This window comes from Melospiza melodia, chromosome 4, assembly GCF_035770615.1.
Source record: "Melospiza melodia melodia isolate bMelMel2 chromosome 4, bMelMel2.pri, whole genome shotgun sequence".
Classification (NCBI taxonomy): Eukaryota; Metazoa; Chordata; class Aves; order Passeriformes; family Passerellidae; genus Melospiza; species Melospiza melodia.
Genome location: NC_086197.1, coordinates 10831573 through 10856339, shown reverse-complemented (window position 1 = coordinate 10856339; position 24767 = coordinate 10831573). Strand labels below are relative to the sequence as shown.

The following is a 24767-nucleotide window of genomic DNA, read 5'->3' as shown; positions in this document are numbered from 1 at the left end:
TTCTCTGTATCCTGCTTCTGCAACACCTACAAACTCAGCATCCAACCTCCTCACACACAGTTTTTCCCATACTCGTTACCTAGTTGTTAAATCTTTCTGCAGTGCTTCAAGTTGATGCTTTGAATAGATCAAGTTAGGAGTTCCTCAGTCACAGCTGACACGTTTTATAAGACTCTCAATATGAATTAAAAAAAGAAAGCAAACCAAAAACCTTCTTAAGAAAGGAATTTCGCATTTGCGGTTCCCTAATCCATGTTTTTGTGTGGATTTAGTGCTGGGGGAATCTGTTGGTTTAGATGTTTCAGTAAATGGATCTTCATTTTAATATCCAGGGCAAGCTCCCTGTGTTTGTGACCTCATCAGTAAGATTTATCTGCAGGCTGCAGGCATTGGAGCTGCTTGTTAAGCCATCAGCCAGCTCAGTGTCTGCTTGACCCACGGTCTGGGGGCTCTCTGTGGAATGTGCCAGTCAGGATATGGGTGAGACTCTGACAAGGGCACCACAGACTCCAAAGTCTGTGAGAGAAACCATTGCTGTGTCCAGGCTCTCCATCTGGACTGGTTCTCTCATCTCAGGAAGTTTCTTTCAAGTTGTCTGTGGTACCTCCATGGCACCCAACAGACCAAAGGGTCTCTGCCACTCCCAAGCAAGCCTTATTTACAGAGCTCCAAACATCCATTTAGGCTGGAACAGCTTTTAACCTCTACTGAATTTGGCTGGGTTCAAGCTGAGGATTTCAAGGCTGAAAGCAATATCATTAGCAAATTCATGAGGAATCAGTTCTCCCCCAAATGTACTAATGTTTTACCAGAAAAATGGAAGCTGCTTCCTGAAAGCTAATTTATTAAATCAAGTTCTTATTAACAGATAGGGTGAGCCTTCAGGTTTTTTGCAGAAGAACATTGCCTTTTTCTTTCTTGCTCTGCCTTTTTAAATGCATTCTGAGCGAGACATCTTCTCCTTAAAGCATCTACTCCTATTAGCCAAGATAAAACATTAAGGCTGGAATAATACAACATTCTAATAATAAGACTACTACAGTTTTGCACTCTCCTTAGCCAGTGCATCAGGGGATTTACAAATGGATCCAGAAGCACACAGTGTGAGCATGCACTCTAACTAAAAACTTGCCCTTTGAAGGGTCTTCAAGTTTAGACCAAGTTCCACCTGCAGTGCCATTGGTGAATCTTAATTCTTTGTAAAATGGGTGGCAGATAATGAATGATTGGCTTAATTAAGGGTGATGATTTTCTTCTCCAAGGTGGATTGTTGGTTAATAAAGACAGCCAAGTGTTGGCAGCCCATAGCTGGCTGCAAGGAGCCATGGAGGAGCATGAAGGAGGAGCTTTTTGTCATGTTTATGTCTGCTCCAGAAACAAGTGTTTTGCAAATGGTATAGACACCCCCAATAGGCTGTTGCATATGGGAAGAGTCTGTCTCTCCTCCACCATATGGGAATGTCAGAGAGAGGTGTGACACCCTTCACAGGTCTGTGAGATAGCTTGGGTGAGATGATGGTGATGATCTCTGTTCCTGTTTAGCCCAAGCCTTGCTGCCTGCCTACAGATTGTTTCCTCTTTCTTTTTGCAGGCTTTTTAGTGCAATTTTAGAACAAGCAACCAAAGCAGATGGGGGGAATTCAATAGGAGGAAAAGGTGCCGGATTCGATGTTAAAGCACTGCGGGCTTTCCGAGTATTACGTCCACTACGGCTGGTGTCTGGAGTTCCCAGTAAGTAATACCACTGTTTTCTTCTCAGCTGTATCTGTGGTGTGACATGCAGCAGGGGTAATTTTTGTAACAGTTTTGGAGACAGTGCATGATACAGATTATTTTTGGTGTGTGGGGGAAGACTTTTTTCAAATGTACGTATTTGTGATAAGCGTGACATTAATCAAAGGATGACCAAAGCAGAGCTGAAAATCAATGGAAGACACTTGGTATGTCAAGTCTGATTGTGCAACCTTTTTAAATAATGAAAGGGGAAGATCCAGGGGGTTTGTGATGTCAAGCATGAAATCTTTTAAATGGTGAAGTTTGGTATTATAAATTCTTGACTTTGATGGAAATTATGTATGGTCATGTGTGTTGCTTTTAGAGGGAAAGGAACTTTTTCATTAAAATTGAATTTTCTTCTTTGTATGTGATGTTCAGATCAAGAGAACTGGGAACAGTTTAGAAGCAACAGAATATAGGACAATGACATGCTACCTTCTCTGTTAGTCTGATTTGCTTAAATTATTTGTAATGCCTCTGAGAAAGTCCTCAAGCAGCCTTTAATAGTCTTTTATCCCTTTTCTTGTTTGCAATGAAGCTATGAGTAACTAAGACTGGGAGTTCCATTGTGGAGGTGGAATATGGACACAACAATGTGGGAAAATGATATCATTTGGCTTTAGAGTTTGTTATGGATGTGACCTGTTTACCTTATGGACAGAGAGGTGATTGAAAACTGTCACTGGCTTCCACGATTATAGCAAAGAGAGATGTAGTGAGCAGAAAATGAGTTAATCTTCTCTAGAAGAGCTGTAGGAAGCACTTTGTTTATTTTTATTTGAGGATCTTGTTAGACTGGTATCTTAAAGTACTTCTAACCTTAGTCATGCAAAAACCTTGTGTTGAGTTGCCATAAACTCTGTGATATCAGTTGTACTGATACAGACTGAGCTTGGCTGTTTGCTCAGCGCTGTTGGATGGCTTGAGGAAGCTGAGGGAACCAAGCCTGACATAGTTCATGTCCAATCTCAATCCCAGCATAGACTAACAGTCCATTTGTGAGTTTTCTTATCAAGGAGTATTTAATTTGTACCAGAACAGAGCCAGGGAGCCTGGTGCAGACTACCAAACACTTGGTCTAGGCAATAAAATGCAGTGTGAAGCAAGCAAACCATCAACTTCATCTGACAAGATATCCACTATTAATCTTTCTGGTTCTGACTAAGGACATATTTGCTAAACCAGGCTTCTTGGGGGCCAGCATGGCTTTAAAAAGTCTACTGAGATCTGTAGCTAATGCATCCCCAATCTTGACTGGGCGTTTTTTAATTGTACAAATGCCTGTTGATTAGCCTAGAATAGATGTTATCGCATCCATATGTATTAGAGCATAACTTTTCTCATGAGGCCTTTTAGATAAGATTGCCTAAGCGAACTGTAAATAGCACATTACAGGATTACATTCTTACATAAGTTTAGTGCAGAGGTTTAGAAGTCAAGTCTCAGGTCCCATCCAAGTTCTGTCCCTGAGGCATCATAAACACCAGTGGGTGAGTTACCAACATTGCACTTGCAGTGCTTTGCCATTTATAAAGATATGCTTTTTTGCTTCCTTGCCCTTCCAAAATGCAGAAGACTTTCCCCCGTAAGGAAAAAAGCCAGCACAGATTTGTCCTAAAATTACATGAATGTAACATACGCTGCAATTCCTTCTCACTTAACAGACTCTGTATGGAAGCAGCAGCTCTTTAGTAAGAGGGAATGCTCTGGGTCACTGGCAGCTGCCTTCTGCATGGAAATTCCAACATCTGCTGCTTGGCTTGAGGTCCAGATCTAACTACCACTATTTGGAAAAAAAGTGTGTAAAGCACAATGATTCCTATAAAACAAATTTTTGAAACACGTGGTGAATTTTTGCATTCAAATCTTATACTCATTAGAATTGCTCTTGGGAAATAGCTTGTCTGAGGTGGAGAGGTTGGCTTGCAGCATGGAATAATTTTTTCTGAGTCACAAGTTTACGGGGATTTTTTTGTCTCTGGCTCAATCCGTAGGAAATAATCCAATTTAAGAGGGACATGTTTTGTATTCAGGTACATGCATTTAAAGACCTGTCTCAGCATATAGAAAGTTTCCAATAAGTTTGGTTTGAGGTGTGGGAAAGACATATTAATTTTCCTCTGAAGTAAATCACTGGTGTCTGCATTTTGCAGATTGAGAGCTGGAAACAAAAGTTCAAGATTTAACACTTCTAAAAGTGGCTTCTAATTATTTATATCTCCTATTGGCTATCAGTGCTAGATTTAGGTCAACACAACAATCCAACAGCTTCAGATAGATGGATAGAGGATATTAAGAGTTCACAGTCCCTTTTCCTAAGTTCCATGCATGCTAAATTCCTGGACTTGGCTGTCTCTTGCCAGTGAATATCTCAACCAAGAAATGGGGGCCTGTCTGTGCAGTAAGTGGTTCATGTGCAAGCAAAGCTGGCTCACCCATGGGCAGACAAACAAAAGGGTACCTTTGACAATCTTTGTTAGGATCAAACTGTCCAAGGCCCCAGATTATGTTAGTGCCTCCTAAAATCAAAATGGTTTGAAATCATGAGTTCAACAAAGCCTGAAGACTACATCTGGATGATGGTTGTGGGCACATCAAAATTTCATAATTTTTAAGAGAACAGATGACACTTTTATGCTTTGTGGTTATGTGGACATTCAAAAGACCACTTGTCATAAGGAAGAAAACAAGACATTTTGTTCAAAAGATAGGACAGACTTTTTTTATCCATGTCACAGAAAATAACTGTGCCATCACAGGAGAAGCCTTCAAAGGAACTGAATTCCAAGTGTTTGGATTCCCAGTATAACTCAAAAAAAAATAGTGTTAAGTATTTACACATTTCCAAGAAACTCCACAGGGATCAATTGGATTTGGTTTGAGGGGGTTTTGTGTTAGATTCTTTTTTAAAATAGTTTGAATTCTTTTCCAGAAAACTTTTTTTGAAGTCAGAGGTACAGTTCTTATGTGTGAGGTGTATAGCAGAGCAGTAGATTAGATACTTCCCACAGCTGTCATCCCACTGCTGGCCATTGCTTTGTGTACAGAATAGAGTTTGAGCTAATTAAGAAAACTTTTTTTTTTTCCCCTACAACATTTTTGAAGTCCTACTGCCTCTGGAAAAATGGTCCACACTGGGTCCTTCTAGCCTGGCATTAGTATGTAGATGAATGGTGATTATTTTGCAAAGCACACGGATTATTTTGGTTTCATTGTAGTAAAGTCACTTTTGAAAATGAGATCTAAGAACTCGATATCGTTGATACACAGGCCAGATTTCACTGTTCAGCTCTTCTGTTACTGCCATATTAACACAGTTCTTGCAGTGCACACTTTATTTTGGTTGCTGAAAGAACTTTACTGCTAGAGTACCAAAGCAGTCTCCTTGTAAGGAAAACTTCACACGTGCTTTAGAGCACCTGTCTTGATGTGTGGCATTAAGATCAATAGAGTGGTTTGAGAAAGGAGAGAGAAGGAAAACAATTCCCTTGATGGACATAAGTAGACAAGTGCAAAATCAGCATGTCTACCAAAACTTAATCACTTTAGTGTCTTGGAAACTTACCCAGTATCTCCTTTGGCAGGAGTGTAAAGTATTGTAAAGCTTTCTAGGGACAGAATCTAGTCTGTCCTTTTGTGCTATGAGTTTTCTGTTGATTACTCTCCTCTCTTGGTTTTATGTTATTACATATTTTAAAACCTGTTTTAAACATTCTGTGCTTCAGGAGGGCAAAAAGAAACATCCAATTGGGCAATGAAGAAGCATGATCCAATTAAAGAGGAAAATCACTCCTGACTATTGGAAAGGGCAATAAGTTACTCCTCCGCATGCTAGCTCATGCCCTTTTAATTTATAAAATTCCATTTCTATCACCTTTATTCGTGCTGCTCAATTATACCACCTCATACATTCTGTTCATTCTCTTTATGTTGTACTTCATCTTAATGTAATTGCATTTTTGCCACTGGTTATTGCCTATCTGATATTTGCCAGACTTAATTGATAAGCTCTCCTAGACAATTTGGAACTCATATGATTTTTGAGTAGCTGCTGTGCTCCATATTTGTGTTTTGAACAAGATCCTCTGCTGACAACACAGATTTATGTGGGCAGAAGACCCTGCTACTCTTAATGAAGCTAGAGAGGAAACTTGACTGTTCCACTGGAACAAAAACTTGCCATGATGTGCCTTTTTTTTTTTTTTTTTTTAAACCACAGAAAGCTAAGCTTGTGATGTGTTCAAGCTTTACTGGAGTCTTGTAGCAGGAGAGTTACTCAAAGGCAGTGTAGGTACCTCTCTAGCACCAGTGCTGACATGGTCTGCTGGAGATGCAGCACTTGTGTAACAGGGAAAGAGGGATGAGCAAAAGGACCTAAGCCAAACCCTCCCCATGACAATGCAATGTCCTTCTGTTAGTGACACAGCAGCATGTAACTGGCAGAGTACATTTTTGAATTAAATAAGACCAGAATTTTCATGTGTGAATGCCTAGAGATGACTACATTTATGTGTATTTAAATAATTAAATAGAACACATACTTTTTCAAAATGATGCTTATATTTCAGTCCATGGTTACTCTGAGTTAATGAGAAAATTGAGCACATTCAGACAAGGTGGATGAAAAATTTAGACATTTTTAGATTTTGGTCTGTCTCATTGCAATTAGTAATCTGCCCTGAAATGATCTATTAAAATCTACAATGCTTTCTCAGTCTCAGCAGTGTTCTCTACCCCATATTTATTGCAGAGTTTTCTCATTGCCACAGAGAGAAATTCTTTTATCCCAAAGTCTCTGGCATATATAAAAGTATTTCTTTGAGGTTTGCAACAGGTAGGAAAGTATTCTACCTTTCCTTGCAATGTCCTGGTAGATCTGAGCCATCCAGGTCCATAATGCCACATTCACCACATATGGCAATGTGGTGAAGATGAGAAGTAAAATACACCCTGAGGGCTCTATGGGGAGAGGAAAGGTTTTGCTCAGTTGAGAGATGCTGGATTGGCAAAGTCACCCAGTTGTCTTTATTGTTAATTTGCTATATTATTGCATGTAGATGAAGCAAGGAAATCACAGGTGTGATAGGACTGGATTTTTTCCTGTCTAGGTGTTTTTGTGTGTGGGACTGCCTAAATATATGTGTGTGCTAAATCACAATCAGGTTTTTGTGGAGAAGTAAGAGCAAAAGCTTTCAATTACTTAGAAGATATTGAGGTTATAGTCTGTGTTTTACAATGGTGACTGTTCCTAACACTAAGACTGGCAATATTTTTTCTCCCCCTTTTCAAGGGATATGTTCTAATCTAATAATTTGAAATCACAGGGGAATTCTGTCTGTATGGGCTCATAATTCAGTGATACTTCCCCCTGAAAGAAAAATATGGGGGAACATTTGTAGCAAAATACAAAGTAGCTTGCAGAGTTTTAGACAGCGGAGGCATTTCAGAACCACCATGGTCATCTTTCTAATGTAAGACTAAGAAACTGCTCTATCTCATCTCTAATTCCAGGACTTGGAATTTGCTATTGAATGATTTATAGTAAAATGGGTCTTTGATGCTCGTTGCCCATAAGAAGAGCAGCTTTAATGCTGTGAGCTAGAAACTGATACTATAGCAGAGACTTTGCCTTCCACTACACCTGATTTAGGGGGAGTGTACTTAACTGGGGGGAACAGCTTCAACATTTTCTATCTTGCATAATCCTTGTACACCTGAATTATCCTAGAAGCCAAATTGAACTTGTTTGTAGTTGAGACATCCTCAGAGCCTCTTAGCTTGGTGTGTGTAGAAGGCTGGACCAGTTAGGAAGGATCAAGCACCATGCAGAGGGCCCAGCTCCTGCTGCAGGCACTCTGCCTCTGGAGCCTTCCATTCTGCCTGGGCTGTGTAAAGCAGGGAGATCAAAATGGGGATGCTTAACTACCCTCAGATGTTCTTTCCCAAGGAAAGCACAATATTCTCAGCTGTAGCGGGATTCCAACTGGGGTTTGCCAAACCACTTTGCTGGAGGGTGACAACAGGACCTAGAGTAGCCCTAGATGTTGTCAGCTCTCTCTCTCTCTCTGTATCTAAATGTGCAGTGGTGCCATTCACCCTAGTCCATCCTAGGCTCTTGATTGTGTGGCCTGGGATTGCCCTCCTCCTTCCCAGCCACTGAGACAGCACACTAAACCCATTGCAATTATTCCATTTTGCAGCTGTTGAAACAAAGCACGTCCAATGCAATTATCTGGTTTGCATTCAGGATTCTTTTTTTTTTCAGTGCCCAATCAAACTTTTCAACTGTAATTTCTCATTATTTTCTGTTCTGTGAGAGAAAATTAACACCATGACACAGAGTTGAGGAAATAATGTAATTGAGGTAACAAACACAGAGGATTCAAGGAACCCAAAGTGGCATCTCTTTTGATAACTGTGTGGTTTTGGAATATGACAAAGAAATGTTGAGCCATTGACTGTTTCTGTATGTTGAATAGCAGGCATTAAGTCTTTAGGAAATGCTAACTGGTGTAAGGAAGTCCACTTTTAAAATTGATTTTTAACATGTGTATGCTTTTGGAACGGACTTTTAAAATGTATATGCTTCTAGCAATGTACACTTGACAGGTATGTCTCGCATGTGATTTGCATTTATTCACTGTCAGTGGGGGAGCAAGGGACTTAAATCTGCCCTCCTGAGGTTATGCTATGGCCCACACACCAGGGCAGGATTGTGGCTTGCCTTCAGTGGGAGGACAGTGGCCTGATCAGAGCTCCCCAAGTGTGAATGGTCTGTGTTTAGGAAATAAAGAATACAGTAAGATGTATAAGGAGGAAACTATACTTAGCAGCTTACTGCCACCAAACCTACAAGATAAAGGTCCTTGACAACACAGGGAATTTCATCACATATACGTTTAGGCAAAATTTGGCTTCCAAATATTAGTTCTGCCTTAAATTTTGCTGTTGTTACAATAAATAATGTCAGTTTTTGCCAAAAAATCTTCCTCTTCTCTTGAGGTCCAGAAGCTGTAGCAAACGTGCTCTCAGGCAGATCCCTGAAGTTCTCCTTCATTCTTGAGCAAGACTTCTTAACCCTCTGTGCCACCTCTCCAGCACACACAGAACCATGAGAGGACAAGTTGCACCACCTTTCCCATGTCCTTGCCTCGCCGTTTTTAATCTCAAGTGGCCAGTTTGTTTTGCGTTCATTACAAATGGGGAGGGAGTGGATTAGAAAGGATAGAACAGTCTGAACTAAATGTCCTCATTAGGCTTGTTTCTTCGTGGTTAACTGCAAGCTCTACACATGCTTGCAAGTCCTTTATTTACTTAGGTCACTGTTACTCAAGGGAGTAATTTGATTCCAGCCTAGCATCTCCCTTAGGTAAGGATCATCCCTGTGAGTAGGAATTACACAACCAGGAATCAAAGCCTGCTTCCCTGAGAGGTACAGCCTGCAAAATTATGTAATTTATGGCAGAAGAAGCTAAGTCTGTGTAGCAGTAGCAAAGAGGGGTTCATCTTGCTAAGGATGATTACTCACAGGGGCACATTGTTGCTTCATAAAGATTTCATAAAGATGAGTTGAGTAGCTATGCCTTTTATTTTTTCAGTTTTCGATTATCTTCTGCTGGTTTGCCCTGCCACATCAATCACAATTCAGAAAACATCTGCTAACCCTCTGCAAAGAATCTTTTTTTCAATTTCTGTACTGCTAAAGCTGCTCAACAGTTTTACATCAGAAGCATTTTTGACAGAATGTAGCTCACGGGATAAAAGAAATAGAAGAAATTATAAAAACTCTATTTTTGTCACTTCTTTCCATAGGCCTTAGTAAGTGTTGTTTTCTTTAGCAGTGGAAATGGCTATAGAAATTCAATTTCTTTACAAGATTACAAAACATCCTCTCTAAACTTTCTTCATGCATCTCATCTTTCAACCACAGCCCCTCCTTGCAGAGGGCTGAGGCAGTGGTGTGAGAACTGGGGTATATCAAATGCTATACATCTTAGAAGTATAATCTCTTAGGGGTGATTATTTTCTATTATTGCTCACACATTAAGCTAGCAGCCTGTCTGACATTTCTCTTTTTTTTTTTTTTTTTTTTTTTTTTGCATTCGTTGTTGTATTTGGTGATTGGTTGGGGTTTTTTTTTCCCTGCAATAAGTTGTTCAGGACTTTTCTGTAATTGGCATTTTCTTGAAGGTTGTTGTTGTTGTACATTGGCTTTTATTTGTACTGAAAATTACCAACAGATAAAGTTCCTTTTAATCAGGTTTGATGGCTTGATCAAAAGTCAAATCGATACATCCAGGTGTGAATAAACACAGGCTTTACCAAGACCTGTTCTAAATCTAACAGTTTTGGTTTTTAAGATGAACAGCACCCAATGAAAGAATTTAGCATTGAGTCTCACCCTTCCCCTCACAAAATAGCTGAAAATTTAAACTCAAGTCTTTAGCCCACCTATTGCTTTTCATATTCCAGTGCTGAGATTATTTCACTTTAAAAATTTACTTTGGAGGAAGTCAGATTACTCTCAGATTTATATTTGTAGATTTTTTTATCTGTTAAGAATTTTATTTAGCTGATCACATTGCAGCAGGAGAGCCTTATAATTCCTCCTTGACAGCTTATTATATGGAAAGGGAAATTTAAAAAAATAAATGTTTAATTCCAGTGCATTCTAGCAGCACACAATCTGTACAAAAAGCCTTTGAACTGTGCAAGTTGTAGAGGGAGTTGCAAAGAAAGCAAACACCAATAAAGAGCCATTCTTTCTTCTGAAAAATAGAACTTTGTGAAAATGGCAACCATTAATTTTTCTGTCCAAACATACTGGGGCTGCCTAGTGAGCTAAAGGACGTTTTGCTTATTATGTCAGGAAGCTTTTTTTTTCCCCAAAGCATTTTATTATCTGATATGTGCAAGAGGAGTTTTAAGTCTAATCAGGTTCATAAAAATCAAAAGCAACAGTCTCACTAATGTGGAAGAAAAAAAAGTTGGAGTTTTAGGTATTCTGAGAGGGGACTGATTAACCACTGAGTTGATAAGTCCCTAAATCCACTCTTTCTTCTTAAAACTGAGAGTCAGAGTTGCTCAGATTTGTCTGGCCGTGTCTTTCTTTTCAGTTTTTTAGGAAGAGAAAACAAATCCCACATGTGCATCAAGACAGTAACACAACAATGATCACACATTGTGGGGTTTGCATCAGCTCTTTAATTATGTGATCAGGTAGATTTCTATTGTTAGATTCTCAAAATTCTCCTAGAAACCCTCTATGACAGTGACTTGAAAATGCCACACTGTGTCTCTCCAGAGCTCAGTCCCATCTGTGCTCATTAAGCACTATCCTACCTTGAGAGCTTGGGTCAATTTTCCTCTCCAGAGTTATATAACCTATTATTTGTCACATTCAGTGCTGTACTTCTTCACAGTCATCTAAAGACAAAGTTTTAGATTTTATCCAATGTTTTGTTGTAATCCTTTTATCATGAGAAGTTCAAACTTTGTGCAGCCAAAAGTAAAGCCACTTGTAAGTAAACTTAGTAAGCCACTTGTTGTTTGCTGGAGCATTTAACCTGCAAGAAGATCAATTTCTTTCATCAATATATTTTTCTCCACATAGTAAAAAGCTGTAATCTTATTATCCTTGGCTGGACTTCTACATTTACAGAATCCCTGTTAACATTTGTTAACTTTTAAGCTTTTGCCTTTTCTAAACCTGTTCACAAGTGATGAGTTAGAACATCTGGGGAAGGACATCAAACAAATAAAATACTCTATATTATTTATAATAGAGAAAGGAGGCTAATGACCATTTAGCTGAGGAATTCTGTCAATAAACTGTAGAAATGTTAACAATTTTATAAAGGTGTTTGTAACCCAAATGTCATTAATCTTCAACTCAAGTGATTGAGACCCAATTGCTTTGAGCCCATTTCTGCTACCATGAGGCTTTAGCACTTCCAGGTTTTCCAAGTTCCTTTTTGCAAAACTATTTCCTTAGGACATGTGTTAGCACAGTTCTTTCAGAGCTGCATACAACAGCACTTGACATCCTGAAACAAGGCTTTTCCATCATTATCTCAGTTCAGAGGTTGTTTAACTCTTGGCTTGGATTTTGTTTTTATGCTCACCTGACCAGACTGAAGACAGAACATCATGTTGACATGTTCCTACCCAAGTTTTCTGACTGAATCCAGTGTCATGGGAATAGACCAAAATTTCCCCCTGTAAATATTGTTTCCTATCACAGCTGTTCTTGCATATGAAGAAATTTTAAAAAATAGAAATATGATGGGTCATTCACTGAGAACTGGAGCAGTCCTGGCCAGACTGTCTTTGGGTTTGGATAGCTCTGTAGGAAGAGGAGCCAAGAAAAATTCTACCTGTGGTTCTTCAGAGTGGTTAAGAACAGGTAAAACCTTTACAGTGACCCCATAAATGATTTTCTCAGTCCATGATCATTCTGTCAGCAGAAAATCAAAGCTGTTTCCTGGGAAATAGTGACAGCTGATCCTTGCTGGCCTAGGAACTGCCAGGGCTCCTGAAGGCCTTTACCTGCCTTAACTTTAGTCCATCTTCAGAAGTCTCTGTCTGACAGAGAGCATTTGACCTCAACCTCCCCACTCTGGGTAAGACTACTTGGCAGCACACTGTGGTCTTTGTTCAGAGCAGCTTTGGAGTTTGCTCACTGGACTTCGTTTTGGTTTTGCTCAAGATGGCCTTTTTTCCGTAATGTGGAATTTTCTGTAGGCACTCAGTTGCTGCTTTTCTCTCCATGCTCTTCCTCTGTATTCAGCTAGCTGCATGAGAGGGACACCACACCAATTTTGGGTTTGATTTTTTTACATTTAAAGTCTGAAGATCTTGCCTGCCTGAGGATCTCATCCTCAACTGAACTGAGCTAAAATCAAATGGTTAGAGAGTGAGGCTGTACTTACAGGAGCTATCTCTTATGTTGGCTCTGGAAAGATGAAGAAAATCTTTTTAGTCATCGAGAAACTTTATAAGAAAGTGGACACTTACATACAAAAGACTACTAAAAAATGTTAAAGCCCCCCAGGAGGAGAGAGGGATGTTTCTGTGAGTGGTAGTTGAGGTCTCTTCCAGCAGAGTCCTGGAGCCCAAGTCATGTGTACATTTGTCCAAGCATCCTCCTCAAGCTGGGGCTGTGTGGCCATCCTGCTCAGGACAGGCTGCATTGTCTGCCTCAGTCAGGTCACTCTGGCAGGCCGAGGATGCTGTAGCTGAATTTCTTCCCAAGAGAAAAAGATCCAAAATGAAGAGCTGGGGTTTTTTTGTCGCTTTTAGTTTTGTTCTGCTGATCCTTTCTCACCTCAAGAATGAGGCAAGGGTGGTATTGCAAGACCTGGCAAACATAAAGCAATTGTGTTCACATCCACATGCACATTTGCACAAAGCCCCTTGTGTGTAACTATTTGGGTTTGAGAAGTCAATGAAGACATGGTTTGAAAATGCATGAATAAGAACATCATGAGTAGATGCCAAAACTTTCTTTCTTCTATTTTTTACAGCACATGGTTTTCAATTGAGTGCTTGTATATGTTTAAAAGGCATTGCCTTCTCAAAAGTAGTCACCCTGCAGCTTAAAATTTTTCTTTCTTATTTCTTTTTATATCAACTAGTTTTCTGTCCTGTGTTTTGTCTTTCCTTACTATTCCAAGACCTTCCCTATTATTCTTGAAATATAAATGACATCTGCAGCCCCAAGAATGCTGGGCTACACCCACAGAATTTACTTTATCTAGCAATCTGCCACTAACATTTTGAGAATCCAGCAAGACAGAAAAAAACCTCCCCAAATACCTCCCCAAACTGCTATTGTACAGTTGTCCTTAAATGAACTGTATAATATGATTTCCCTTTGCAACACTGGTGAAGAGAGTCCTCAATATTTTTTCTCACAAATCATTTTAGATGTACTTATCTAAGATATCTTGCCATGGCTGTGGATCTTTTTGTGCTAAAACTGTCTATTGTTTTCCAGGCTTCCTTTGATATTGCAATAAAACCTTTCATATTTATGAATATTTAATATTTTTCAATTTTCTTAGCAAATGTCTACATTTATTAAGTGATAAACATCCACTTTGGGGAATATTACTGGTTATATTGCTTGTGCTTTGGAAATAGAACTGAAGTGGCAGTCTCTCAGTGCATTGTCAGAAATAAATGTGATTTGTGAGTAGACCTTGCTTGTGGCTGGGGATGGTGCATCAGCTCCACCACTTCAGAGTGGTTCCCAGAAGTGATCTGACTCAGGCCCTGTGCTGAGTCACAAATCCTCCCCTGCTTCCTCCTTGCTTGCACAAAGTAGTAGTTTTCTTCTGAACTGTATTAGCAGAAAAAGAATTGCTTCCCACACTCCTGGCAATGCCTTAAGTAAGAAAATGTGTATTTTTTTGTGCATAGGAAGGCAGAGGAGGGATGGCCCTCTCCTTTCCCTTTTATTCCTGCTCACTTCTAGGAGGTCATTGTTATGAGATTGTGCCTGCTCATAGCCCTGGTTCAGGCACCCCATGGTGTGGGCAAAATATATCCCTGAAAAACCAATGGAAGAGTAGACAGAGTAAACTGAACTACTAATATGACGGAACAGGAAACTGCCCTGTCCAGTAAACCAAGCTTGATCCAAAATTGAAGACAGATGAAAATTGTGAGAGGAGCTCGGCTTGGCAAGACCTGAATGTTAGTTCTGAGCCAAATGTCCTAAGAATGTTTTAAGCTCTGCCTGCATAACTCAGTCATGACATGGCCCTTCCAAGGCAGGCAGCAGGCAGAGCCCAGAAAATGGGCTCAGATAAAGGGAAACTCAAACTGAAAGGCAGCAGTGTCTGAGTGTCCAAACACACTGCCTGCCCCTTGGACAAAAGCTGCTAACTCCTTAATTGCCACATCACTCCTAATGTCCAAATAGCTCCAAAAAGTGCATTGACTGCTTCAAGAGCAGGGCCCTTGATCACTGAATGTCCTTGCAATAAAATAAATTGTAATGTTGGTGGTCAGGATGAGATCTAAAAAGCCTTTGGGAAGTTAAGAAATCACAGCCCCAGGTGTGGTCAGGGAGGATGAGGAGGGTCAGGGCAGCCCCAGGTGTGGTCAGGGAGGATGAGGAGGGGTGAAGCAGTCCCAGGTGTGGTCAGGGAGGATGAGGAGGGTCAGGGCAGCCCCAGGTGTGGTCAGCGAGGATGAAAAGGGTCGGGGCAGCCCCAGGTGTGGTCAGGGAGGATGAGGAGGGCCCGGCCCTGTTCAGGGCTGCTTTCATGGGGTTACGGGTTCCTGTACCTGCTGGAGGGAGTCATCCTCGAGAATCTCCCAAAGGACAGCAGAGACAGCATCTGCAGGGCAGGGGGAACACCTGGGTGCTCCTGGGGCATTGCTCAGGTGTGCAAAGGGACAATCCCTGTGCCCGAGGGCAGTGCAGGAGAGGGGAGCAGCACCTGAGCAGGTGGGGGTGCAGGGAAATTCCTTTTTGATTAATTTCTTTATTTCATCTTCCTAATCCCATCCCAGTGCCCTCAGTCCCTCCCTAGTGTGCCCCAGTGACCCCAGAGTTCGATGGAAAATTGATTTGAGAGGAAATTTCCTTTTCCATTATTGTCTGTGTTTAAATTGGAGGGGATACCCTTCACCTGTGATTTTAAGGGTATCAGTTGAAAGAAAACCAACCTTTCCCATGATTTAAAGTTATTACTTGAGGAGGAATTGTTGTTTTCTAGTCTAAATTGAAGGGGATAGCCTTTCTGATGCCATTTTACAGATTTGAATTGAGGGAAACTCATCACCATCTTAAGGCTTAAATTGCAAGGGAATCCCTGTTTTCCCTTGGTTTTAAGGGTTTAAATTCTGAGGAAATTCTCTTTTTCCAGTATTTGAAGTATTTAAATAGAGTAGGAAAGGGAAGGAAAAGAGAGGAAAAATGGCAGGAAACATGAAGTGAAAAATGGCAGGAATGTGAGGTAGAAAAGAGGGGGAAATTTGAAGGGTACAAAAGGACAGGAAACCTAAGGGGAAAAGGGTGAGAAATGTGAGGTAATCAACACTCATGCACTAATTAATTGGGAATTTATGAACACTGTGCAACAAAGAAGAGAGATTATCTTTTTGAGAAAAAACCTGGCAGAATTGGTCTCAGAAGATTTTTCAGGTCTGAAAGTTCACAGTCTTGAGGAAAAAAAGGCAAGTTAGGTGTTTCTAAGAATTGTCTTTCTTTTTATAGGCATGTCTTTCTTGAGAGGAATTGTTTATTAGCAAACCTACCATTCATTTCCTTGGATATGTTTCACAATGCAACAATGCCAAGTGCGTTTTAGCAGCTGGGTCTTTTTCTTGTGCCATCTTGCTAAACATTGGTTGAAATCCAAAAGAGCTTGTAAGTACACAATGGGATATGTAGGTAATCCCATTGCTTTAGGTGCAGACACTCACTTGCTCAAAGATAAAGCACATTCTTCAATAACTGCCTGAATCGATGAGACAGCAACCAGCCCCTCTCATCATCTTCCTGAGAGAAAAACACAGCATCATATAATAGCTCTAAAACACCTGCAGCAGCCCTAGAAGTGCATCTCCCACAGCTTTGAGAAAGATCAATGTTACTTGGTATAAGAGGTTTTCCTTTATTCTTCCATAGTCTCTCTTCTTTCCAGCTGTATTCTAAACTTTTGGGTTAGTGCAGAGCTAAAAAGGGCTTGACCTGGTATAAAAAGCAATGGCTTTCCCATGTAATAAATATTTAAAACGTTTTATCAGTGTAAATAAATGCTAAATTTTGTGAGCCCAGGGAACAGCATTAACATGTTTTGCTTGCTGAAACATTTATGGAATCAGTGTCAGCCAACAGAACAGAGCCAAGAGGATTTTTTTAAAGGTAAACTGAAGTGCTTTTAAAATAAATACTAAGAGTTGTTTAAGATCTTCAATTATTAACAGATGCAAAGTGTGGGTTGAAAAAGTGCAAACAATCCCTTTCGTTGCACTTTCCCTAATCCCTGTGCAGCTCTCTGTGTCCAGCCTGCAGTGAGCTCCTCAAGGCAGATGCTTCACCTTAACAGATGTCTGCAGAGAGTCCAGCACACAAACAAGTAGATTTAGAACGCCAAATATTTGAAAACCCTTTATTTTTATATTTACTTCTCAGTACTTCAGTTCAAGACCCCGTGTTTATGGTTGGCCAGTGCTGACATTGCTATCCTCTGCAAACAGCACTGTAAAAACTTGGCTCTGCTGTAGAAAGCAGTTATTGGCATCACCTCCTTTAAATCCAGAGGCCAGCTCTGCAGTCTGATCAGGTCACCAGGCACTCTGATTTAATTATGATTATCAGCTGCACAGCTCATTGCTAGGACTGCAATCCTTACCTCCACAAGTGAGAAAAAAATGCCAAAGATATGCAATGGTGTGAACACCCATGTGCGGTGATACCTATGTATTGCATGATGGAAAGATTAAGAGCATACATGAGCTAGGACAGAGAAATCATTCTTTTATAAGCTGAACTCTCTTTTCTTCCCCTGCACAGTGAAAGAGCCCATAAAAGTGTGTGGAATTCTCACCACTGGTTAGAAAAGTTTTGTGGCTGCTTATAAGGGGGTGGTTCTCCTGGATTTACTCTGATCAGGAATGCATCTGCACCTCTGGAGTTTCAGAACATATATTTGATGCGTTTTAAAGCGTGTGAGGTTTTTATTAAAAAAGTGGCTCTGTTCCATATACCCATGGCTCCTCCCCTGTCCTTTACCCCCTCCTCATCCCCTCTCCCAGTTCTCACTTTTGCCAGTACAAGGAGTTTTCTGAGTGTCTGTGCGAGGTTCCTCGTGCCATTCCTTGCAGCAGCTCTTTGTGCTGCCTGACAGAATAAAGCAATTTGCAGGCAGCAGCTGTGTTGCTGCAATGAGCTCAACCAAAAGTGTAGGGGTCAACAATCAGCCTGCTGATGTGCATGGGTCTCTTGCCCCTCTGCAGATAGCATCCATTACGTCTCCTGAGGGCATTTGTAAAGTTGCCACATGATGTTTTTTAGCTTTTAGAAACTCTCTGAATACTTTGATGGTAACGTATTTAAGTCTGCCAATTACTGGAATCATCTGGATTTAAAAACCGGCTATGCCCTAAAGGGATACTGCACAGCACACACATCAATTCATGCTAAAAGCATTCAGTGCCTCATGTTCTCTTCAAAGCTGGCTTATTATCCTCAAGAAGTTTTTCTCTAAGCTGGCTGAAGGTGCTGTACATCTTCTGGTGGTACATGCTCTCCTCGACCATCTAAACATCATCTCAGCCTTATGGTGCAAACCTTTGTTTTCATAAACACTTTGTTAACACAAAGGGCATTGCTCTGTGCAGATATTATCTTCTCTGGACATCTGCAGTAGGCTGAAGCACTTTAATGGTGTTAATGAAGCTGTTTTTAAAATGAGAGAGCTTTTATGTTCATCTTTTTGTCTGTCCTCAGTACCCTCTCAAGAGTACTGGGTAAAACCTACAATGAATGTTAAAATTAATTAATAATAATAATTAAGGGTAAATTACATAAAACCTGGTGTTAAAACTCTTAACCTCATAAGCTTGGCTACATTTTGGATTAAGAAGACTGCAAAAGTCACTGAAATGGGAGGCCTTTATTTTCTTTTGTGAAGATTTATTTGAATCAATTATTTCAGTCTGTGGGGGTTTTTTTAAGGTTTGCAGCCATCTGTAGTCCTTTAACTTTCTTGTACTGTTGTACCTTGTTTGGGAGAAGGTGAGACATTGTTTTAATTTTCTGGGGAATGTAACATTCCTGACCAATGCAAAGAATTGGAGCAATGCTGGTGTTGACTGCACTTCATTTTTGGTGCATATTTGGAATTAGTAGACTGAAAGATGTGGGAATTTAGAGGGAAAGGCTGACTGCCTCATGTAAACACAGCAATTCTTTTCCCCCCAGAGATATTGCTTATTGAGAAAAGCACCCAGAGGCAGCTGAGCAAGCAGAGTGGCCCACTCTTGTGCAGGGTGTTTTGATGCTGTCAGTAATGTAATTCATGTAGGAGTCTCTGTGAGAGCCAGAATGTTTCATGCTGAATGGCACTGCCTTTGGATAGATAGCTGAACCACCTGTAGACACCTAAAAAAGTGTACATCTGAGAGATGTTAGAATCCAGCCTGTATTTGCTAGCAGCAGTGAGGGAGGCTGCTGGCCAGGGCAGCTGATGCCACATTTGGTTGTTTCTGCTGTGTTCCATCACAGCTGTGGAGCAAAGGCAGTCTCAGCCTTAGCTGTTAGCTGATAAGTGGATTGCCTTCAAGGGAAAGTGCTTGTCAAGAGATGTGTCATCCTCATTAGAAAGTATTTAAATTAGTTTGGAAGAAAAAGAAAAAAAAAGTCTAAGATCTTAGATGATAGATTTTAAAAGTTATTAGTTATCACAAGCTCTCTTGGCAGATGTATAACAGACATTTACAACTCATGAATCACATTTTTCAAAAATCACAGCTAATACCAACTTCTCCGAGGAGATGACAGCATTTGCAGGAGACATTAATGACTTCTGGCTCTCAGTCATTGCAAAATCATGAGCTTGTAATTTTTCTGATCTGGCTATTTGTAGACTATAGATTTCTAGAGGCCTCTCAATACTTCCATCATTAATAACTTGCCAGTGACAGTGATTGCCATCATTCTTACTCAAAGTGATAACTTTAAGATCTTTGTAAATGCAAATCCTTACTAAAGGCTTATGAGGCTGACTTTATTATTCTGGTTTTACAAAATGAGGGGAAGGAGACAGAGGGAGGCACATGAATCTGCAGCTTGAGTCAAGTGCATCTGAGGGTACAGCTGCTTAGCGATTTACAAAACTTGCCTACAAGTCACCTTCCCTGGGCCATTCTGGCAATGTTTGGCTTGCTCATGATTAGCACTTTCAACCTTAACAATCACGTAATCATATTTTCCTCACATTCATTTCTGGGCAACCTGCGTTAGAACGTGATCCATAAATTTTGCGACCAAACGAGCACTGCTGGTTCTGACTCTCCCTCTGTTGAGAGTGAAGTTATCTGAGGTGGATGTGGGGCACAGGAAGATCCTAAGAGGGCTGGGAGCTCTCACTCAGTGTGGGTCTGGTGGTTCTTGAGCATCTCAGGTTCTGCCTGGGCCTGGAGTGACGTCTGGAAGCCCCCAGCATCAGGGCAGGGACATGACTTCAGTTTGCCACTTCTCCCCATGCTCTGGAGTGCAGCTCTGAGCACCCCAGCATTTGCCCTCTCCTGTATCATGGTTCTTGTCCCTCTTCAGGCCTGGCTGTTCCTTGGTTTTCCACTGCTTTAACTCTCCTCAGCACCTTGTGTGCAACACCTTAGCTCTGCTTTTCAAGAACAAACAAGTTAGCTGACATATTCCCTCCTCAGCATGGGGGTATTTTGGTGACAGATAAGGTAATACGTGTTTCACTTTGGTCTGTGATCGGGAAGCAGTGATAAATTCTTGAAATGTTGGGGGTCTTCTGGAGGGAGGTAATCTGTAAATGTACATCTTTGCATCATCACAATAATGAGTTCAGGTGAGGGGCAAAAATAAAACTGAAACACTACTGTGCAATTTATAGCCTCTCTGAATTTTGTTCTCTTGCTGATAAGTGCTTCCTTCTGTTCTCTCTGCAGGTCTCCAGGTGGTTTTAAATTCAATTATCAAGGCCATGGTCCCTTTGTTGCATATTGCCCTGCTGGTGCTGTTTGTCATTATTATCTATGCCATCATTGGACTGGAGTTATTCATGGGGAAGATGCACAAGACCTGCTACCATGTGCAAGGGGGACTGATAGGTAAGGGGAGCACACACCAACAGACAGGATTTTCAGAGGGAGGCTTTTCCCATGTGTGACAGAGCATTTCTTCTGGCACAGGAGATGGTGGCTGTTGCTCACTGCTCACTTCTTATGAGTTTCACAATTTCTCTGCTGCAGATTGAGCTACACAGGACACGGTGTCACAGAAATGAACACCTCATATATTTTATTATTAATGTCATACACAAATGCATCTTTGTTTTAAACCAGTGTCATTGTAAAGGAACACATAATTCAGGGTAGTACCTTTTTTTTTAGTCACAGGCTCCAACTTTGGTTAAAAGTGCAACCAGAAAGAAAATAAAATTATATTAATGGGAAGTAACTTTTTTACATCAAATCCATCATGAAATTAATTTATTTCATATTATTTGCAGAAAGAAATATTCACATTTCAAAACAATTCAGTTGCACTGTCACTCATGTAACCATCTGTTAATTTTAGTTGGATTTATTGATCTTGAAAAGCAAATATTTCTTATGTGGTAGAGGGTATTAATGCCTAGTACCCAGTTCAGCTCATAAGAAAACAATGTACAGCAGGAAATTTTTTCAGAAGTTCTGCATTTTCTGCTTTTATAATGTTGGCAGATTTCATTTTCTGGACACGATGCTAGAACTATAATGAGCTGTCACTGTGGTTTGCATCTTTAAAGTGGGTGTATTTTTCTCCATTCTGTCTGGAAGTATTTACATTACAGCATCTAATTCTGATATTACTGTTTCTGGCATTCTTTCGTGATCAGAATGTGATAACAATTTTGGAAAATTACATTGTTTACCATATAATAAGATGAGAAGCAAACATAATTACCCACTCCCCTACACATACCTGCATCTGTTAAAAATGCAGTACTAAGATGTGAAATCTGTATATTTTAAAAAAATTACATTCCAGAAGTTACTGTGCTTATAAAAATGTTTTCTGGAGCATTCTTTATATACCAAAGCATTTAGTTTGCTTTGTTGTATAGATTGTTAGGTCTTTGAAAACATCTGTACAGAATAAGGGGTGGATAACCAAGCCACAGTCTTAGAGTTTCTGAGTGCCACTGGGCTACTGATAAAATGCCATTCATCATGTAAATGCCAAAAGAGCAGAGCTGCAGACACTCCCTGCTGTAATTCAGCAGGGCCCAGTGCCACGTCAGCCTGTCTCCTGAGCACTGAAGCCTGTCTGCTGCAGGGGCTCAGCCTCCTCCAGCAGTGCCAGCCAGTGCTGTGCCGCCCACATTGACCCAGATGCCAGGTGGCTGCAGCAGGAGAACGCTGGCCATGACACTCAGCCTAATGAAACATGATAGCCTTGATCTGATGCTCCCTGTCATGCTGAAAGGCATGAATTCTTCCTCACAGGAGGGTATGCTTTGGTGGGGAAAAAAGTTCATCTCTGTTTTGACTATAAAATTTGACAGCTTGGCTATTATTTTTTGCAAAAAGAAAGTGAAGCTCGACAGCGAGCAGTTGCCTGTGTATTCCTGAGAAATCTGTCAAACTCACTGTGAAATACATTTGTTGAAATCTGATATCCTTCACTTGCTTCTCAGTGTGCCAAATGGTTTCCTTCAGCTGTTTTCTCCCCTTCTCTCCTTTAAGATACACCTGCAGAAGATGATCCGTCCCCGTGTGCCCCCCAGTCTGCCCACGGGCGGCAGTGTCAGAATGGCACCGAGTGCAAGGCGGGCTGGGAGGGACCCAAGCATGGCATTACCAACTTTGACAATTTTGCTTTTGCCATGCTCACGGTGTTTCAGTGCATCACCATGGAGGGCTGGACAGATGTGCTCTACTGGGTACGTATCCGAAAATGCCGGGCTGAGTCCTGCTCGTGCTCACAGCTCTGTTGAAACTTGGGGGCTTTAGCTTTCTTGCTTGTTCTCTAGAGTGAAGGCATGGTTGCTAGCATGGAGCTTGAATTACCTCAGCTTACTGCTCAGTAAAGTGGAGGGGTTCTCTGGTGCAATGAAATCAAATGTAAATGTTGACTTTCCATTGATGTTTTAATTTTGAATTATAGCAGATGGCTTATTTATTTGGAGGTTTGCAATGAACCTTGGTTGAGGAGAAAGTCATTGAAAGACCCTCTCTGCAGGAGTGAAACATCTTGTCCATCTCCAGATTACTGATGTAGAAGAATTTGTAACATATAGCCATGTGCTCTGCCCATGGCATTTGTGTCACAAAGGCACTGCATTGATCAGCTCACGGGTTCTATAAGAAAGGCCTCACAAATTCCAGCAGTATACTCCTGATTATAACTTTTGCCATAGTAGAATTTATTCTAATGATATTAACTCTGATACTGGTATCAATCATGCTCTTATGTTTAGTCAAGATATGATATTACCCATAATACAAATGGAGACTCATCTTGTCCTGTAGTCTAATTCTGGACATTTCCTCAGCTTTAATTTGTACCTTTTAATTCCTGATGTATTGGGAAATTCACTGCAATACAATTATACTGCAGGAGTTAATATCAGGTTTAGCTTTCACCAGTAAATCATAGATAAATGTGTTTCTGGATGCAGCTCTGGCCATCAGCTTTTGCAGCAGTATGTCATGACCTAGGGCTTTCATTCATACACAGCACAGTCCTGTCTGTGTGAGACTGACCCAGACTCACACCAACTTGTAAGTCTGGCATGTCATGACACACCTGGATCTCCAGATGGTAGGATGTGTTAAAATGCAGGATGCAGTTTGACATGAGAGGGCTCAGAGCACACAAAAGGATAATCTGGACTGAGGCAGCTTGCACTGTTAGTCAACAAGCTTCTCTCTTAGACATGAGCCCAAAGCTGCCTTCTACCCACAAGTGATTTAGAGTTTGCAAGATTTCCCTTTGAAGATTTAGCTTATCTGCCAAGAATGGTGTCTGTGTGGAACAGCTAGAAGTTGTCTCTTTATCTTCTTAAGCTTAGATTAGAATAGTGACTATAGCTTCCTTTTAATGCCTGAGATAAAGGGCAGAGATCAAACCACAAGGGGAGTCTGGGGCTTAGAGAGAAAAAAATTGCCATTACCAGAAAAGAGGGTATAAATTAATAAAATAATGAAGAGCAGAAATTAAAGTCAGAAGAGAAACTGGGCAAAATTGCTCCACAGTTCAACTATGGCTACATATAACATACCTGCCTTTTACCATATTTAGCTCCTATTTCTCTGTGATGTGTGTGATGGAGAGGATTTATTTACAGGGAAGTGGGAGAGAGTAAATGATATTAGAAGAAGAAAGGAAAATATTTTTGGCCCTGTATACTATTCACAATTGTGAAACCTCTCCACAAATTATCATCCGTTTCTCCAGAGACATGTGCTGTGAAAGACCCTTCCAATTCCCACCCTTTAGAGCCCATGTGTCATTTTCATGACTTGATATGAATCATGTTTAACTCATTATCAGTTATCTAATAACAGGAGCCAAAAGTTTATACTCCCTTCCAAGAGATTTTCTACCATGACTGCAGCAGACAGTCTGATTTTATGGTGTCCCTGCAGCAAACTGGGTTTTAGTTGTTGGCTTTTTTTGGTATTCAGCCAGCTTCTTTTTTTTCACTGACTTTCTGAGATGTTCTTTTTTCTTTTTCCTAATGGAGACAGAATGCTGAACTTAGACCTTAAATTACTACAGATGGATGGTCATTATTTTTAGGGGCATGCATATAGTGAGCCTTTTAGATGATGGTATTGTTAGAATGCTGGCTTTGGGAAGAGCAGAAATATTTATCAGTTCCCAGTTATTCCTAGACAAGATTATAAAAGATAAGAGTTAGCACTGCAGAAAAAAATATCAGTAATTGAGGAGGATTGAATTTATTTAATGAAGAAAAAAAAAGTATCACCTATGTTTAAAGACCACAAAATACAAAATTTGAGTAAATACCTGAACATCTGAACTGGCAGACATTCTTGGTTAAGCTGCTGGAAACAATCCTAAGAATACAATTGTCCCATCTGACTTTTGCCCCTTTGTGCTGTGTTGACAAAGCAGCCAGAACTCGGCTCTGATCAGTGTTTGCCTTTTGGTGAGGGAGGTGCCTGAGGTGTTTCCTTCTGCAGAGGGGTCTGTGCCATGCTGGGGGCAGGTGCTGCTTGGGGCACCTACTGCAGGGCACACCTAGGAGAAACACTGCTGCTTTTAT

General features: G+C 40.6%; 1 protein-coding gene across 19 annotated transcripts in view; it reads left to right on the top strand.

Moving 5' to 3' along the window:
- Positions 1-24767, top strand: part of CACNA1C (calcium voltage-gated channel subunit alpha1 C) — a 450530-nt gene that overhangs the window by 266212 nt on the left and 159551 nt on the right. For all 19 annotated transcript variants that reach the window (XM_063153847.1, XM_063153843.1, XM_063153842.1 and 16 more), the window contains exons 5-7: positions 1592-1731; positions 20437-20598; positions 22219-22415. In XM_063153847.1, coding sequence (XP_063009917.1) covers positions 1592-1731; positions 20437-20598; positions 22219-22415 — 499 coding nt within the window. The remainder of the gene's footprint in view (positions 1-1591; positions 1732-20436; positions 20599-22218; positions 22416-24767) is intronic.